We start from the raw sequence: 19,268 nt of genomic DNA on the forward strand, positions 1-19,268 counted from the left end.
AAAAATGTTCTATCTCTGTAAGAGTTTCAAATTTTGCTTAGCACTATTATGGCCATGTACTTCTTTCCTGGTTTCATGAATAATCTTGAGAGCAAGCCCAAACTCTCATGAGAAGTGGCATCACTTGTATGTTGACATAAGAAATCGGTTTTAACATCCATTTGATGAACATATAAGTGATAAATGGATGCTAATTCTATAAGTGTTATAATAGATTTTGTTTTGGCCATTGGCGCATGGGTGTCAAAGTAGTCAATTCCTTCTTTTTGATTGAATCCTTTGACAACCAATCTAGCCTTAAAAGTTTGTATAGTTCCACTGGTGTTGAATTTTCTTCTAAACACCCATTTACATTTGATTGATTTTGATCATAGAGGCAAGTTTATTAGTACCCATGTGTCATTATTTGACATTATCGAATCTATTTCATCATTTATAGTTTCTTCTCAAAAGGTAGCATTTCTAGAGGTTACGATTTTATTGTAGGTTTTTAGATCATTTTCAATGTTTAATACAATGGGTATCTTATTTAAAACTTTTTCTCTATCAGCCTCAACCAAGAACATAATTGATTGAGTAGAGATAAAATCAGAATCTAAGTGCTTTTCTTTTATTTGTCTTTAACTTCTTCTAGGTTCTACTGTAGGTGTTACAGTTGTGTAATTTCTTCTTTCAGTCTTATTGTTAGCAATAGGTATTGAGATTTGAGTTTTTCTTCCTATTTTTTTGTCATTTTCCATTGATTCAGAACATAGTTTATTTTCAAAGAATTCAACATCTCTAATTTCAATTATTATGTTGGATTCCAAATCTAGAAGCTTATAGGCCTTCTACATATCCAACAAACATATTTCGTTTTGCTCCAAGTCCTAACTTGGTTTTCTTTGGCTTTGGAGCTCTATAATATGCTAAATACCTCTACACTTTTAGGTATGCTAAGTTAGGCTTTCTTCTTGTCCATAATTCATATGGACACTTATTATTGATTCTAGAAATAATCATATTATGTAAATGGCAAACTGTCTGGAGTGTTTATCCCCACAAGTTTAAGGGTGCATTAGTGTTCATTAGCATATAGTTTGTCATTTTCTATAAGTGTTTTGTTTTTTTTTTTCAATCAAGCCATTCTGTTGAGGGATATAGGGAGCAGAGCATTGATGTACAATTCCAAATTCTTCACAAAAGGAATTAAACTTATTCTTAAAGTACTCAACACCCTTACCACTTCTAAGTATTTTAATATTCTTTTTCAATTGATTTTTAACTTTAGTTTTGTATTATTTAAACATGTCAAAGGCTTCATCCTTAGTTCTCATAAGGTAGACATAGGTGTATTTTGAAAAATCACCAATAAAGGTCATAAAATATCTCTTACCTCCTCTAATTAATACACCATTGAGTTCACAGATGTCAAAATGAATTAGTTTTAAAAGCTGAGGATTTTTTTCAATACTTGGAAAATATTTCTTAGCCATTTTAGATTTTACACATATCTCACATTTTTCTTTTAATTCCTTAATATAAGAAATTAAACCAAGTTTATTCATATTCTTTATGGATCTAAAATTCAAATGTTCTAATCTATCATGCAATAAAGAAAAAGAATCAACAACATAAGCATAACATTTTTCTTCATTAACACTCAAATTGAACATACCATTACAACAATATCACTTTCCAACAAATATCCCATTTTTGGATTGGATTAATTTGTTAGATTCAAATATAATTTTTAATTCCCTCTTGTAAACAAGATTTAGTAAGATCAAGTTCTTTCTAATGTTAAGAACATGGAGAACATGTAGGAGAGTTAGCGTCTTTTTAGAGGTAAAGTTCAATTCCATGTTGCATCTTCCAACACCTTTGGCATATGATTGGTTTCTTATCTATACCTCCTGGACATGGCTACTAGATTGTCTTCTACCATGTTTGCAGACTTGGTTCCACCTTTCTAATGTTGGTAGACTCGGGCATAGTGCTCATTCTTTCCACAAACATAGCATGATCCATTTTTATTGTTGCTCTTCTTGAATTTCTCATCCTTCTTTTTTACTTGTAATGTAGGATTAGTCTTTTTTGATCTATTTTCTACAAAATTAACCTTAGAGTTCAACATGTTGGCTAGGGTCTTATCCCAACTGTCTCTGATTCGAGAATTTTTCAATATGAAAGTGTTGCTAAATTTTCTCCAATATAAGTTCTTCTGCCTTGTGTAAAAGCTTTTTCCTGTAATCCTTCAAAAAGGGTAGAAGTTTGGCAATTATTGCTCCCACTTGGAGAGATTCAGAAATGATGATGTCAAAGAATCGAATTATGTTGACTATCGGTTGTAGTTCGTAAATTTACTCCAATGTGGGCTTATGGTCATTTACGGTGGAGTCAAAGTATTCTGCAATAAGATATTTGTTCATACTTGCTTCTTGCATCTTGTACTTGAATAGTTTAGTAATAATTTCTGAAAACTGGTTTTAGTAAGAGAAAAACCTATTTTCCAAGACATGTGTGTAGGTGTGTTTTTCATATAATTAATTAATGAAACACCATTGGATTTAATCTCTGATGAGATTAAAATCCAACATTTTATATTTAAAACCATAAGCTTGAAAACTTATCTGAACAGCAAGGTGCCAACTAGTTAGTTGTTAAGGTCTCCTACTAGTCATAGTGGAGACTTGGGATTGAATCTTGCCTGCACCTAGGCTGGGGGATGTGCTACCCCCCGTTATATAGCCCTTTAAAAGATATCAGAAAAAAAAAAAGATAAGTTACCTAAACCGGTATAGGCTCAGGTCTCGAAGCCCTGACTACAACCCTTATCATAGTTGTTAATTAAAGCTATGATTTCCATTCACCCCTATCAGTGCTAGTTGTTGAAATTAGGTTTAGTTGTGTAGGACTAAATCTTAGTACCTATCCATAACAATCAAAGTGAGTCTGTTAATGAAGTGAATTCAATGAAACAACAACCGGTACCATAAAGAAACAACCATAAATTAGATACCCTTGACTAAATCTTAGTACCTATCCATAACAATCAAAGTGAATCTGTTAATGAAGTGAATTCAAAGAAACAACAACCAGTACCATAAAGAAACAACCATAAATTAGAGACCCTTGACCTATTTGAAAGATCATTGAAATTCTATGTAGTTGAAATAATTGAAATTTGGGTTGTTTGATCAAATAAGAGAAACTTAAAATTCATAACTAACTCAATGCCATCTTTTCCTTTTATTGTGTAAATATTTAGGAGTTAACTCCTTTCCCTACCATTCTCAAATTAGAAATTGGATTTTCATCTACTCAATGCAAAAGAGTGTGCTTTGTTCATGGTTTTGTGTCTTGGAAAAAATCATAAATAGTAATTATGTGTTAGTCATCATTTATTACATCATGTTTGCATGCTTGCATCAATCAAAACGGATTTTTAAAATTTGTGGTTATAGAACCATGTATTAAGAAACCAATCCTAATAAATGACTTTTAATAGTTTTGAATCTGAAATCTATATCTATATGTACACTACTATTAAAAGTAGATGAGCTTTTGGAACTTTTTTATGGACTAAAATACCTCAAAACCATGCTACCAAAAACACATGATACCGGAAGGGCTTTGACCAATATAAAACTTGTGTGAATTTGATAAAAAAAATCATGTGATTAGTTATCACTTTTATGATACCGATCAATTCTACAAATTTCTCCAGTATCATGCATTTCTGGTATCATAGTCAAACCCTATTATTTAATATGTGAAAGCCCAGACATTAGGCCCAAAGTGTGGGCTGGGCCTAAGCAACCCTAAAGACCACTAATATTGTGACAAAAAAAGAAAAGACTGCTAATACATTGTCAAAGATTGACCTAGGCCCTACTAACCTGACCCACGATCATCCCTTAATGTTTACCTATCATCAAATAAGAAAACAATTTCATTTTTGGGTCGGTTTTAAACTTTGTATTTCATTTTTATCATCAATTAAAACAATTCTTGTTTATCACACTTATTTTTCTTTAATATAAATAATATAAAATATTAGAGATGTGTCCAAACCCTTCCTATCTCTTTTCCAAATTTAATTTATTTTTCAAATTTCCCTTCAACTCCCCGTTTCTTTGTGATACAAACACCAAACTAGAGCATTTATGTACTGGTTCGGGTTTGTGAGAGTTTGTTTGCCACACACAAATGCGTTGATTCAGAGAGCAAAATTGGATTTTCTGACAGCTTTTGTGCCATGAAGAGAGTGCATTTCTATATCCATTTTTTGGATACAAAGTTGTGTTCTTTGAAAACCGAAGTAAACATGCTTATTGATTGTCGCGATGGAGCAAGAGGAGAGACACCGCTCCTGGGGGTTCCGCCAATGGTAACTTCTCATCTACATCTCCAACCACTGCATGGTCATCGCTGTCCATGACCAACCATCGATTTTTCAGAATCGTTTGCTTTTGCAGATCTCCTCCTCTCATATGATGTGGTGATACTCTTTTGATTTTGCAAACCTCTCATCTGTTTCACTGTGCTCTCCATCAAAGGCATAGTCCATCTTCTTCCACAGATCGACCATTCACCACTCCCAGATTCGACCTTCACCGAAGATGGTAGTTAGAAACCATGCTTTTTGAGTTGTAGGTTTATGGTTATATGCATGACTGTAGGTGGGATATAGAAGGTGTTGGATGTCGTTATACAGTGAACCAGATAGAAAAGAAGTCCATCAATAAGAATTTCAAATGGATAAAATGATAGGGGGAAGGTGGGTGGTTGAAACGGTCTCATTTGGCGCAAAAGATAGGAGACAGTTTAATTTTGGCCCATTTAAGCAAATAGAAAAGAAGTCAATCAATAAGAATTTCAAATGGATAAAATGATGGGGGGAGGGGGGGAGGTGGGTGGTTGAAATGATCTCATTTGGCACAAAAGATAGGAGATAATTTAATTTTGGTGCATTTGACCCTAATTCAATGTCATTAGTAGTTGATGCATTTAATATTTGCTCATAATGCATTCTACTAAACACCAACAAATTTGTATATGTATTTGCATCAATTGAAATAAACAAGAGTATAAAATTGGTGAACCTAGATTGCATTCATGAACCGGAAAGAGTGCATTTATTTACTCTACATATTTGCATTTGCATTGCAACCAAACACAGCCTTTACATCAACCGCTCAAAGGTAAAACTACAACTTTAAGTTCTCTTTTTTGTTCATAAAGTTTGTATTTTGTTTTATTATTACTATTTTTTTTTTGTAGAAACTAGCCTCAATAGTACATGCATGGAGATTTTGGACATTTTCATGCCTCTTGTAAGAGTATTCTAACAAAGGGGGCTTACTTGCAAGTGTGTCAAAAAGTTTAGGGGAGGTGATTGCAATTACCAAAGTTTAGGAGAAGTTTCAGCAATAGTCAAAAACTTCATTGGAGATTTCAGCACTTTACCCTTTTTACTTTATGTAATTTTTATTTATTTCTAATTTAAAAATTTATTATTTACCTATGACATCATTAGTTGACCCATTTTGACTATAATGTTTTAATTTGTTACCTACCACCAAGAGAGAAAACATAGGTTTTAGGTTGTTAAAGTATAGGTATGAGTGCAAAATAGGTTGGGTTAAGTCAGTTTGGGGACAACCCAACCCAAGGTTCTAAACCTCCAACCCTAACCCTAATCCAACTCCACCTTTCTCCAATGTTCTTAAAATCAAATAAAATATTTCAAATTCTCTTGATCTTTGATTAAGAGATCTACACTAAACTTTTAACCATATATTGACCATATTTGTTGCTAGTATTTGTTTATTTGATGTTTTTATTAGTTCTTTTGACTTAGTTTGGGAAGAGTGCAAATACAAGGTTTAGAAATATCGTATATAAGGTAGGGATGCAAATGGATCGAATAATGATCTGATCTGATCCTATTTGGTCAAGTTCAGATCAGCCATGTTTAGATCTTCAGATCGGATAATAGGATCCGATCAGAAATCGGATCGGATTTGGGTCACCCTTATCTGATCCGAGAAGATCCAATTTGATATATATTATATATTTATAAATATAAATATATATAATACATATATATGTTATTTATTAATTTATAAATATGTTTTTTATATTATATTTTTATAAATTTATTATATTATTTATTTTTTTATAAAAAACATGTATATATGATGAAAATAATTAAAAAACTACTTATATTTTTTGTTTTTTACCTTATTTAGATCAATATATTTTATTTTTCTTTTAATAATTTATTCATTTTTAAAGAAAATAAGTCAGATAGGATTAGATATGAAGATCCAACTTACCGATAGGATTCGAATTCAAATCGAGTCCTATCAAATCCGATTAGATCTTTGGATTGGATTGGATCCGACATGAACAATATTGGATTAGATTCGGATATACCCTGATTCAAATCTGATCCGATCTGTTTGCATCCCTAATATAAGGTTTTGCATTGTACATATTTGTATTTACATTCTTCCCAAACTATACCTTTCGTGTAAAAGTAAAAATGGAATGTTTCAAATGATTAGAGTCTATTATGAATTATAATAGATCTTATATTGAAAATCTAAAATTGTGAAATTAGTAATAAATAAACATAAAATATAAATTTATAGAATAAGAATCACTAATGACAAGGGCTTAAGAGCTAAAGACAAATTGATATGATTGTCTATAATGGCACTGTAATATATATGTAAATAGAAATAGTAAAGTTGTTTTTGGGTTGCCCAAAGGGTTAACCCTAACCCAACGAAAGTGAAGTTAGGTTGGAAAAATTCAACCCCAACCCTATCTTGATCATCAACCCAACCCAATCCAACCACAACGTGACTTTTTTGAACTGGTTAGGGTTGAGTTTGGGCTAAGGCATCCCAAGTTAGAATCTAATATTAGATACATATTTAATTAGTAGAATCTATTGGTGAAAAATAATACTTTAAATATGGGATTTAATAAGAGAATGGAAGTTAATATCTTAAATAGTAGATTCAATGAGAGAGTATTAAATTAAATGAGGTCAAAAGTGGATGAGATTACATTTCTATCATCACAATTAGAGATGGACTAATTAAAAAATAGGGTATTTTAATTAAAAATAAAAGTTCCACAAACACATTTATATTTTAAATAGTAAATAGTATAGATATGCACTAAAATTTCTATATTTTTAAATAGTAAATAGTAAATAGTAATTATGATATCATGAGTTTTTCCATTTGACTTGGATGCTTTAATTGCTTACATTATAGGTGCCACCTTGATGGAAGGACAATTTTGTTTTTGGGTCAATTTTAGAAAACATGGTCTTTGTATTGTCAAAAGCATTGGATATTGATCTAATAAATATAATTTATTGGTGAGAAAGTATAACTTAAATATAGGATATTGATGAATCAATTTTTGGTGATGTATCAATTTTTTGTGCTAAGTATCTCGTCATTTCGTCTACTTCCAAGTGGCCGATGACTCAGAGACTGAAGTTAACTTCTGCTAGATGAGGACTTGGATGCCGAGCTGACCAGGCCGAGCTGGGGGCATATTAGGTGCCGAGTTAACTGGGCCGAACTGGGCAGGTTAGGTGCCGAACTAACTGGGTTGAGCTAGGCAGGTTAGGTGACGAGTTGACTGGGCCGAGCTAGGCAGGTTAGGTGATGAGCTGACCAGAGTGCCGAGCTACCTATTTGGTGTCGAGCTGTCTATTAGGTGCCAAGCTTACCAGAGGGTCGAGCTGCCTATTAGTTGTCAAGCTGACTAGAGGGCCTAGCTGCTTGGTGGCGAGCCAGATTGATTGTTGAGCTTCATAGTTTTCTAGAGACCTGCAAGGAATCAATGTCTGAGGACCCGGGGTGGCTAACCTGGCGAGGTCACTCCGATGCTTAAGTCAGTACTCTCATAGCATACTGCGAGCTAAAAATCACAAAGTATGAGAGCTAGAATATGCTTACTTGCCCCCCCCCATGTCATTGGGGTTGGTGCCTTTATATAGGCATTGTTTGGCGTGAGCTTCACGCATCGTATTCGAGATTTCCACGAGGTTGTCTAAGTGGTTCGAGATTTCTGGAGGCAACCACCATGCACGTTGATCACCCTCTGGAATGTTCGATACGTGGGCCAACTTCTAAGGATCGTGGGAGTGTTGGGATATGCATGTCGAATTTGTCAGCAAGCACGTCTAGCAGGTCGCCACTTGGACCTCAGTCAGGCCGGCACGCCCTCGAGGGAGGTCACTCCTTGCGTCGAGGTCACTTCAGCCAGTGACGAGGTGTTGTAGGTCAGCCTTGGACGAGGTGTTGTAGGTCAGCCTTGAGTTGTGGTCGAGGTCGCTAGTTCGGCATAAAGGCTAGTCACTAGGTCGGCGCCAGGCCAGGTTGCCAGGTCGGTGCCTGTGCCAGGTCGCCAGTTCGGCACCTGTGCCAGGTCGCCAGTTCGGCACCTGTGCCAGGCTGCCAGGTTGCGCCATGGCCAGGCCGCCAGGTCGTGCCAGGGCCATGTGTCACAATATCATTGGAGGGCCAAATCTGCCCTCATCATTTGCCCTCCACTCCCGAGCTGAAAGTAACTCAGCGAAGGGAGTAGATTGCTCCTTTTGGCTTGAAATGACTAATTCGATGAGCTCGTAAGCATCGATTCAATTCCTTAGGCTCTGGGAGCAACTCACAGTCCACTCTCCTTACCCTTGATTTTGCCCATGCCTAAGAGGTGACTGGGTCTTATGTGCCCATGCCGAGGAGGCGACTGGGACTTGTATGCTGATGCCAAGGAGGCAATTGGGATTTATGTGGTGCTGGGGTCTTTTATCAACTTGGCAACTTAGCCCTTGGGCTTTGAGAGCGATTCGTAGTCCACTCTCCTTGATCTTTGATTTTTCCCATGCTGAAGAGGCGACTGGGTCTTATGTGGTGCCGAAGTATTTTATCAGCTCGACACCTTAGCCCTTAGGCTCTGGGAGCGACTCGTAGTCCACTCTCCTTACCCTTGATTTTGCCCATGCCGAAGAGGCAACTAGGTCTTATGTGGTGCCAAAGTCTTTTATCAACTTGGCACCTTAGCCCTTAGGCTCTGGGAGTGACTCGTAGTCCACTCTCCTTGATCTTTGATTTTGCCCATGCCGAAGAGGCGACTAGGTCTTACGTGGTGCCGAAGTCTTTGCCAGTTTGACACTTTAGCCCTTAAGCTCTGGGAGCGACACGTAGTTCACTCTCCTTGATCTTTGATTTTGCCCATGCCGAATCTTATGTGGAGCCAAAGTCTTTTATCAGCTCGCCAGTTCGCGCCTGGGCTAGGCCGCCAGGTCAGCGCCCGTGCCAGGCCGCCAGGTCGGCACCTTAGAGCTAAGGCTGCATAGCATCGTTAGTGACGTCGGTTACCCACTCCTACAAGAAGCTACTAGGAGCTCAACCTACGGGGGCAGCACTACTGACTTTAGGTCACTAGCTCGCACGGGAGCCTTGGAAGGATCGACCGGCAAGGGCGTCCATGCAGTCTGTTGGCCGCCTACTCCTATGGAAGCAACGAAGAGCTCATCGTTGTAGAGGGTACCTCACGAAGAGGACTGATGAGGCTTTATCTGAGTTGAAATAAAGTTGGTAGAGCTGCTTAATCTGTTGGCCATCAACTTCCTGCATAGTCTTTGAGTTCATAAAAAATGGAAACTAGAAAGTGAGAGCTTTTAGTTTCTAAAAGGTGAGAACTTAGCTTTCTGGAAGAAGAGGACTCAACCTTTCGGAGGATGAGAACTTAGCTTTCTGGAAGAAGAGGACTCAGCCTTTCGGAGGATGAGAACTTAGCTTTTTGTAGCAATTCCCACAGACGACGCCAATTGATGAGTCAATTTTTGGTGATGTATCAATTTTTTTGTGCTAATTACTTCGTTATTTGGTCTGTTTCTAAGTGACCGATGACTCAAAGGCTGAAGTTAACTTCTACTGGACGAGGACCTGGATGTCGAGCTGACCAGGCCGAGCTGGGGGCATATTAGGTGCCGAGCTAACTGGGCCGAGTTGGGCAGGTTAGGTGCTGAACTGACTGTGCTGAGCTAGGCAGGTTAGGTGACGAGCTGGCTGGGTAGGTTAGGCGACGAACTGACCAGAGTGCCGAGCTGACCAGAGGGTCGAGCTACCTATTAGTTACTGAGCTGACCAAAGGGCCTAGCTGCCTGGTGGCAAGCCAGATTGATTGTTGAGCTTTGTAGTTCTTTAGAGATCAGCAAGGAATCAATGTTAGAGGACCTGGGATGGCTAACCCGACGAGGTTGCTTCGATGCTTAAGTTAGTACTCTCATAGCAGACTGCAAGCTAAAAATCACAAAGTACGATAGCTAGAATATGCTTACTTGCCCCCCCATGTCATTGGGGTTGGTGCCTTTATATAGGCATTGTTTGGCGTGGGCTTCACGCACCATATCCGAGATTTCTGCGTGGTCGTCTAAGTGGTTTCAGATTCCCGGAGGCAACTGCTATGCACGTTGACCACCCTCCGGAATGTTCGATACATGGGCCAACTTCCAAGGATCGTGGGAGTGTTGGGATATGCGTGTCGAATTTGTTGGCGAGCACGTCTTGCAGGTCACCACTTGGACCTCATTCAGGCCGGCACGTCCTCGAGGGAGGTCACTCCTTGCGTCAAGGTCACTTCAGCCAGTGACGAGATGCTGTAGGTCAGCCCTGGATGAGGTGCTTCTAGCCGACATGAGTTGTGGTCGAGGTCGCTAGTTCGGCATAAAGGCTGGTCGCCAGGTCGGCATTAGTGCCAAGTCGCTAGGTCGGCGCTTGTGCTAGGTTGCTAGGTCAATGCCTGTGCTAGGTCGCTAGTTCAGCGCCTGTGCCAGGTCGCTAGGTCGATGCCTGTGCCAGGTCGCCAGGTTGGCGCCAGCGCCTGGTCGCTAGGTCGGCGCTTGTGCTAGGTCGCTAGGTCGGCGCCTGTGCCAGGTCGCTAGTTCGGCGCCTATGCTAGGTCGCTAGCTCGGTGCCTGTTCTAGGTCACCAAGTCGGCGCCTGTGCCATGTCGCCAGTTCGGCGCTTGTGCCAGGCTGCCAGGTCACGCCAAGGCCAGGCCGCTAGGTCGTGCCAGGGCCAGGTCGCCAGGTCGACGCCTGTGCCAGGTTGCCAATTCGCACTTGTGCCAGGCTGCCAAGCTGCCAGGTCGCACCAGGGCCATGTGTCACAATATCATTGGAGGGCCAAATCCGCCCTCATCAGATATGCCTTAAATATAGGACTTAATGACAAGGAATTAAATGAGATAAAAAATAGTAGTTGAAATTGTATTTTCTGTCTTCATAATTAAAGAGATAATTAAATTATGATTTTTAAAAATTAAATTAAATTAAATTTTATAATCAAAATTATTGAAAAATATATAAACATTATTATTTATACATTAATACACTACACCATATATTTATATCTATACTATGAATAGAAGTATAACTTTTGTTTTAACTAAAATACCCCTATCCATTTTACCCGTCCTACTCTAACTCCATTTCGTTCCTCAAACTCTCCCATATCATGAATTCCGGTCAAAAAGTTCTCAGCCCAAAATCTATGACTTCGATATTCTTTGCCTAAAAACCAATTGCAAATTTTCATAACATCTAAGGTGGAATTATATGTATCTTGTTCTTACCAAAAAAATAAAAAATCTAAGGTGGAAATAAACACAACAATTAAAACGAATGAAGTAAAAATATTGCCTCCCATTCAAAATCCTCCTGCTGGCCTGCAGACGCAACCTTGAAAACATCACTAAGTACATGGCCAGTTCAGAGTATCAGTTCTTCCAAGGACGGTTTGAGTTGGTCACATGATTTCCTCAGGAACCTGGGCCGTCCAGTAAAGAAACCTACTCGGCCCGGTAAGGCTTCAATTTGTGCTTTACAAATCTAAATTTAGGCCCTAGTGATTCTTTTGTGTTTGTTGGTGTATTAAAATTTTACCCAGTGGCCCTGTGCCGACTCTATTTTTGTTACCATCTGTCTCTGTTGAGCTTTTCTTTTTCTTTTTTTTTTTTTTTACATTTTTTATTTGGATTGAGACTCTGAGAGAGTGTGCTCTGACATAAATTATGCCAGACTGACCCCACAGGATTTCTGATTTCTCCCATTCATTGCATCTGCCATCCCTTCCCTTGGCCCTTTCTCCCTTCTGATAATTTTGCGCAAAATCTTCCTCCTTTTTTACCTCCATCGCAGAGAAGTGGGAGACGCTCTATGTGATGTCCGACCTGGATTCTCGGTTCAAATGCTGAAAACTCTCCGGTTACGAAATGGGTCTCGGCTCAAATGTAGATGTCTAGCTTCTGGTCTCAGGATTCTGATCCAGTAAGTTTGTATGAGTTTGTTTGTTTATGAGCATCAGTTAGCGGTGGTATCCTTGACCTTTGTTTTTCCTGTATTATTTATTGGGTGATTTTTTAAGTTGGTGTTTTAGTTGTGCTTGTGCTTGGAGAAATCTGGGAGTGGGTTTGATGGTTGGAACTCGGAGGAAGGTTTCTGGGTTGGATCCGTGTGGAAGATTCGAGCTTGTTTTAATGGGTATGTTTTAGTTTTAATCTGCATGCATATGGGATTGTTTGTTTGAAGCGATTTCTGTGACGTTGTTGGGTATTTTCTCCAATCTGGATATTTTTGTGAGTTTTCGTTTTGTCTCTCCCTCTATTGGAATCGATATGTTTGTTATTTCCTCGAACAGGAGATTGTCGGTTTTGAGAAACAAAGGCGAAGGGATTTTGTTTTCATAGAGTTTGAATCATTTCCTAGAGGACCAATCTCAGAGGGGTCTTCTTGGTGCTTCTCCGTGGTTTCTGTAGGTGAAACATTCGATTAGACATTGAAGAAAAAATGCTTACATTGGTTTGACTCCAGGTTGTCTTTGGTAAGGAGAAATGGAAGGAAACTTATCGGCGGGAAATATGATGCCAGGTGCTTCGTATGGAGTTTTAGACTTGCAGGGATCTATTCATGCTCATCACCAAAACCCTCATACCCTCCATCAACAGCAGCAGCAGCAACAGCAACAACTCTCGCACCCTCATCAGGGTTCTATGCTTCATCCCCCTATGAATGATGTTTTCCCCCACACCGTAGGAAATATGCATGAATGTGATCAGTCCATCTCTCTTGTTGATTACAACAAGGGAGATAAGGGGAAGGGTTCCACAAGCGAGGAAGATGAGCCAAGTCTAACAGAAGATGGTGTTGATGGCCATGCGGAACCCGGTAAAGGGAAGAAGGGGTCGCCTTGGCATCGGATGAAATGGACTGATTCAATGGTAAGGCTTCTTATAACTATTGTTTCTTACATAGGTGAGGATGCTGCTTCTGAATGTGGCAACGGAGGAAGAAGGAAGTTTACTATCTTACAGAAAAAGGGAAAGTGGAAGTTGGTGTCAAAGGTCATGGCTGAGAGAGGGTGTTACGTTTCACCACAGCAGTGTGAGGACAAGTTCAATGACTTGAACAAAAGGTACAAAAGGCTGACAGATCTTCTTGGGAGGGGTACTTCTTGCAGGGTTGTTGAGAGCCCTGCACTTCTGGACATGATGGATATCTCAGAGAAAGCAAAGGATGATGTTAGGAAAATTTTGAGCTCAAAGCATCTATTCTATGAAGAAATGTGCTCATATCACAATGGAAACCGATTGCATCTACCTGCTGATCTGGCAGTTCAACGGTCCTTGCAGTTGGCTCTTAGAAGTAAGGACGATCATGCAATTCATGACACAAGGAGGCACTTCCAAGATGAGGTTGATGAAGAAGATCAAGATGCAGAAACTGATGATCATGATGATGAAGCTGAGGATAATCATGCCTTACATGGTGATAATGGGGGAATATTTGGGGGGCAAGGTGGTTTTACCAAGAGAATGAAACATGGGCAGGACCATGATGATGCAAGTTTTGGAAATCCTTCTCACGAATGTAATAAACTAGCCTTTTCTCATCCACAAACTATCCCTGTTGACATGAATCAAGTGTTCCCTGAAGGCACCAAAGCAGCTTGGTCACAGAAGCAGTGGATGAAATCTCGCTCACTTCAATTGGAAGAACAGAAGATACAGATCGAGGCACAGATGTTGGAGTTGGAGAGGGAGCGGTTCAAATGGCAGAGATTTAGCAGGAAAAAAGACAGGGAGTTGGATAAAATGAGAATGGAAAATGAGAGGATGAAGCTTGAAAATGAGCGCATGGCATTGGAATTGAAGCGTAGGGAGTTAGAGGCTGACTTTAATCGAAAACCCTGATTCATTCTGTACACATCCAAAGAAGCTCAATGTTCTTTATTTTCAGTATGCTGTTGCTGGCGGCTGGCCTAGTTGGAATTTGAATTTTACACTTTCTTGTTTACATCATGTGTCTTCCTATGTGCATTGGATAAACTTAGGAGAGGGAAGGATACCAACTCTTGACATACGAGGGCAACACATGATAACATGATCAGGGTGTGGAAAATTATGGCAACAATGTTTTTTTTTTTGTATCTTTTATTTGGGTTTCTTGTTGTACTGTCATATACAAAGATATCATAAATATGGTTTGCCATTTATCATGGTTGTCTTAATTGAATCATTACTGGATAAATTAAGTAAATTATTTAAATGAGACTAGGAAGACCTTTATGCTTAATTAAATCGCTATCGACTTGGGATTTCTACTGGGGTATATTTTACTCATTCATTTTTGCAACTCAGAGTCCAAAGTTGCTTTAATTCCTCCTCTGCTAACTTAATTTGTGGCTTGGGTTTTCTTTTTTTATTATCGTTTTCTGATTCTTGAGTTAGTTGGACAAACTGGCAGCTGAAATTGGAATCTATATTACCTATTGGTTTTGGTGAAAACTGTTCCTTGTGTTCTTTTTTTCTAAGTAAAATCATCTCGTGTTCTTTGTTGGCACAACTTGTAAGTTGTAATTCCTCGATTTGCAATTTGATTTACATGTAGCTTTCTTTTTATGATAAATGGAAATACTAGAATTTGCAATTGTTCCTTAGATGGCCTTCTGTATCAATGCCCAAGCTCTGGTTGGTATTATCAAATTAATTTGCTACTACTTCTGAACATTTTTATTCGATGAATAAAAGGCCAAAAAGGCCATTACTTGATGTTGGTCCCAGCTATCTGGGGTTTTGTGAGGGGTATGTTGGACTGTTTTGATGAATAATGATCATAAATTCATAAAGTTTTAATTTTATTTGGAAAAGAGATGAAGCCCTTCCAGGTGAACATGGTAACACTGTAGTAGGGAAATGAAACAATAGTTGGTAGAGAACAGCATAGAGCTGAGTAAGCAAAAACATAAAGGAAAGGACAGAGAAAATATAATTACTTTTGCGGTGTAGCCACAGGACCTGATACCCTCCTCTCTGCTCCCCCATCATACAAGGTTTGGTGTTCCAATTCCTTCCCTTACCAGTGAATTTTCTAAGGTATTACCTGATCTGGGGACCCAAATGAACAAGCTGTTCAAGAGGAAGCTAATGATTTTGCCTCTCTCAAAGCAAATTTGACTGACTGAGGATCCTCTGTGGAACCATCAAATCTATCACTACATGGTATTCCCTTTCAATTACCAACCAAGTCCAGCCTGAAGAGTAGGCTAGCTTTAGGCCTTGCAGAAGGGTCAGCAATTTTATTCTAAACCAGATACCTTCACCAATGAGACCAGAAGGGCATGACAGAATGGAACAAGTGTGATTTCTGAAAACCACTCCTCCAAGGGGCCAAGATTACCTAAAGTGCTACCATCAAAGTTGAGTTTCTGAATATTTTGAACTTGGTATATCTATTTTTGTGTGTATACAACTTTATATGCATACATAGAATATAAAAAACAGTTGACAAGAAAACACTCTGCTCAACTATGATGCCCTGATACTTGTACATGCACATGAACCGTTGTTGGACACAATACCTACCAGATACAACACTGGATACTGCATGATCACTTCCAGATGTACTCTATAGCATTAACACTTTTCAATATGTAAAATAGTATGTTTTAACAAATTATGCTATAACACAATGTGTACATTTATTAACTTAAATTTGGCAAGACATGAGTCTTGACTCTTGAGAAATGACAATTAGGTTCAAAAATATATGTAAAAGAATGATATAAGCATATTACATGGGCCTACATCAGGAATTTAATGAAATGGAGATCACGTCCCATTTCCTGTATCTGTGCCCATGTTCATATCCAAATCTAGGCATCAGAGCTGCCCAAAGCTGCTAGCAGTCTGGTTGCTATTGGTCACAGTTGGGCAATATTCTTTGATTTGGAGGTTTTTGGTAATAGTTAATCAGATATGTTGTTATTGAAGAAATTGTTCATTTTTTCTTGATCGGTGCCAGAAAAGGTGCTTTATTAGTTAGGACCTTTGGTCCTGTGGGGCACACTTTTGGCTGGATATGATGAATTCTGGAGATGCTTGTCTGGGGTTTTCTTTTTGTATACTTGGTTTAAGAATGCTGATAAAAAAAGATGGTCTAAATGAGAAATATAAAAGAGATGAAAGGTATAACTAATATTATTTGTAAAAGTATAAAACATAGATAAATAAAAAAGAAATAATTAGGTCATTCTGTTTTATCAGTACTAGTTTTTGGACTCCTTGTGCTCATAGTTGCACGACTAAGGGAAGTTTTACAAACAGCTAATATTCCAAAAAAACCAAACAATTTTAGTTTTTCTTTTTTAATTTTTAATACTTTTTATTGTTTGTCTAGAATTAACATGTTTCTATGTACAGAAGTTAAATAACTTGCAACAATTTTGAAGAATGACCAGCATTTCTTTTTGATTGTACCAGTTGAAGTTGAAGGAAAAGAATTCTATGTACAGAAGGATGCATATCTTTTTGGACTAGCCAAATGGTCTATCTTCTATTTGTACATCGTTGTGGTATGTTCCTCCAAAACAATTGTGTCCTATTCACCCCTTGTTTTGCCATTGAATCAGCCAAGCTATTTGCTGTTCTTTGCATCCATGTAAAAGTGGCAGCCAGCTCTTTTCACAGATGCTTGATCTTCCTCGACACATGCCTGTATGACCAGTTTGTTGTTACTGCTTTAGTGTTATGGACAAGATTTGGAGTCTTTTATCATGTACGTATCTCTTTTGAGATGTGCAGGCTTAACTCTGAAGTCTGAAGAACTTGTTTAGCTTGGGAAGAGAGTGTATAAGAATTGTATTGTTTAAGGCTCGAATTTAACTTTTTTTTTTTTCATTTGTTCTAAGAGAAGATAACCATTTGAATTCTTGACAACTTGAATGGTTCTAATTGAAGCCTCTTTGGAGTTGTCTATACATCCTTTCATATACATGCTCTTAGAACTTCAGTAGAAACTTCTCATCCAAGAACTTTGTAGTCTGTAGAGCAGTGCGTTTTGCCTCATTTCAAGGCCTTGTTTGTGGTCCTTCCATCTTTATGGGGGGTAAATGTATTTACCATCTTTATCATTTTAATGCATTGATTTTGACCTTGTTACTCATCACAGTGGAGAAAGAAACAGAACTTTGTAAAGACCGTTATCACTGTTTGTGCAGCACAATTAATCATATACAAACCCAACAGTATGCATAGGTACAGGTAACGTGCTAGGTCTAAGGGCATAACCCTTGAAGGCTAGCATTACTGGCCAATATGTTTTAATTTTGTTGTGAACTTGGTCATCTTTAAAGAAAACAAACCAACAAAGCGCTGAAAGCCACTGGGGAGGAGACAGGAAGAAACAGTTGTTTTGATCATAGTTGTTTGGGGCATTTTACAGTCATATTTTAGCTTGAACCAATCTACTTGTCAATGCCAAGATAGTTCATGGCAAGTTCTCTATAGCCTGATTTCATCCCATCAGGTTTTCTATTGCTCCTGGGTGGGTCTCTTCTACTGAGACAAGCATTAAACTCAGTTTTGGTGATGTCCTATTGGCAACCTAGAGCTGTTTGTGATGGGAGTTTTATCTCAAACTGAAGCAGGATGGTCTTGCAAAAAATAAGAGGAAAGAAAATACGCTAGGAATCAGCACCTAGAGAGTAAGAGAGGTACCATTGAAAACCGGCTTCTGATAGATTTTTTGGCTTTTTTATTGTTCAGTCCACCTATAAACTTTGGTACAGTTGGAACAGTAACCGGGGGGGGGGGGGGGGAGGGTAGTGAACCATAGGTAGGGTTGTTAGTAAATAAAACCCAAAAAGACCTAATAAAAATACAGGACTGAGCTCTAAATTTCCTTGGTTTTTTTCAAGGAATCAATACCATGGAAAAAAGCACTCCAACATTAGTAGTATACTTGTACTTTTCCTTGTGTCAACAATGGAGAGCTTTACATACATTCGAGGTTTGGGATGTTGACACAATCCACTTGATACAGGGTATATTGTATCCATTTCCATAGAAATTGGCATGTGGAAAGGGTGGAATGGGGTTCGTAACCATTCATTCTGGACATGCCAATTGGTATCATCATCTGTATTGCACCTTACCCAACCTGTATCCGTTGATATGGACCGAGGACCATGTGCTGACAGATTGATTTCTGTTTGCTGGCTTCACTTTTTCAGCGCATTTTCTCACTTTTGAGCTTTCCATCCTCATCTTTAACACCTGTGGGGGAGTTTCTATCTGTACGAACACCTGAGATCTTGCATTAGAAAGGAAGAGAACTCCTTGGGATCACGAGGAAAAGGAAGATGAAGAATGCAATTTTTTTTCTTTTTTCTGTTCATTCAGTCCCTTGATATTAAGTGAATCTACATATTTGTTAGTTTCACTTTTCCAGAACATATTCACATTTTTTTTGAGATTTCCATCAGCAAAAAACATGTGAGTTATTGCATTAAAAAAAAAAAGAAAAAAAGCTCATTGGAATCAAGAAAAAGAAGAGAAGGAAGAAGAGAAATGTATTTTTTTTTCATTAAATTCATCAAGGGGTGAAGACCAGTAGTGCTGGCCAATATGTTATAATAGAAACTTGATGAAATTCTAAACTCCTAGATATTTATCATTTTATTTTCAAATTTCTTATAATTGATCAAAAATCTCCCCACATTCATCTTATTGACCCCCTCCACTCCATACCCTCACCTAACAAATTTTAAGGGCCCGCTCCTCTGTTGAAGTCTGACATCTGAGAGTACAAAAATTACTGGAATCAGTTAGTCTCTTCTCTTAGGCTTTTTATTTATGTTTTTTTTTTGTTCTTTAGTGTTACAGGGGCATTTTTGTAATTTTTTGTTTTA

General features: G+C 38.3%; 1 protein-coding gene across 5 annotated transcripts; it reads left to right on the forward strand.

Moving 5' to 3' along the window:
* The first annotated feature begins 11,944 nt into the window (after window positions 1–11,944).
* On the forward strand, window positions 11,945–14,573 carry LOC148876250 (sequence-specific DNA binding transcription factor). 5 transcript variants are annotated; one of them, XM_088966430.1, is made up of 3 exons: window positions 11,945–12,349; window positions 12,459–12,562; window positions 12,720–14,573. In XM_088966430.1, exon 3 carries the CDS (start codon window positions 12,913–12,915, stop codon window positions 14,269–14,271), a length of 1,359 nt encoding a protein of 452 aa, XP_088822556.1. In that variant the 5' UTR covers window positions 11,945–12,349; window positions 12,459–12,562; window positions 12,720–12,912; the 3' UTR covers window positions 14,272–14,573. The 5 variants fall into 5 exon arrangements, with proteins under 5 accessions (XP_088822556.1, XP_088822557.1, XP_088822558.1 ...); XM_088966431.1 differs by having other exon boundaries at window positions 12,069–12,349; window positions 12,447–12,562; XM_088966432.1 differs by having other exon boundaries at window positions 12,121–12,349; window positions 12,893–14,573.
* Window positions 14,574–19,268: the final 4,695 nt, after the last annotated feature.

The sequence above is a fragment of the Nelumbo lutea genome, chromosome 1 (assembly GCF_056320005.1).
Source record: "Nelumbo lutea isolate HS-2025 chromosome 1, American lotus-T2T, whole genome shotgun sequence".
Lineage (NCBI taxonomy): Eukaryota > Viridiplantae > Streptophyta > Magnoliopsida > Proteales > Nelumbonaceae > Nelumbo > Nelumbo lutea.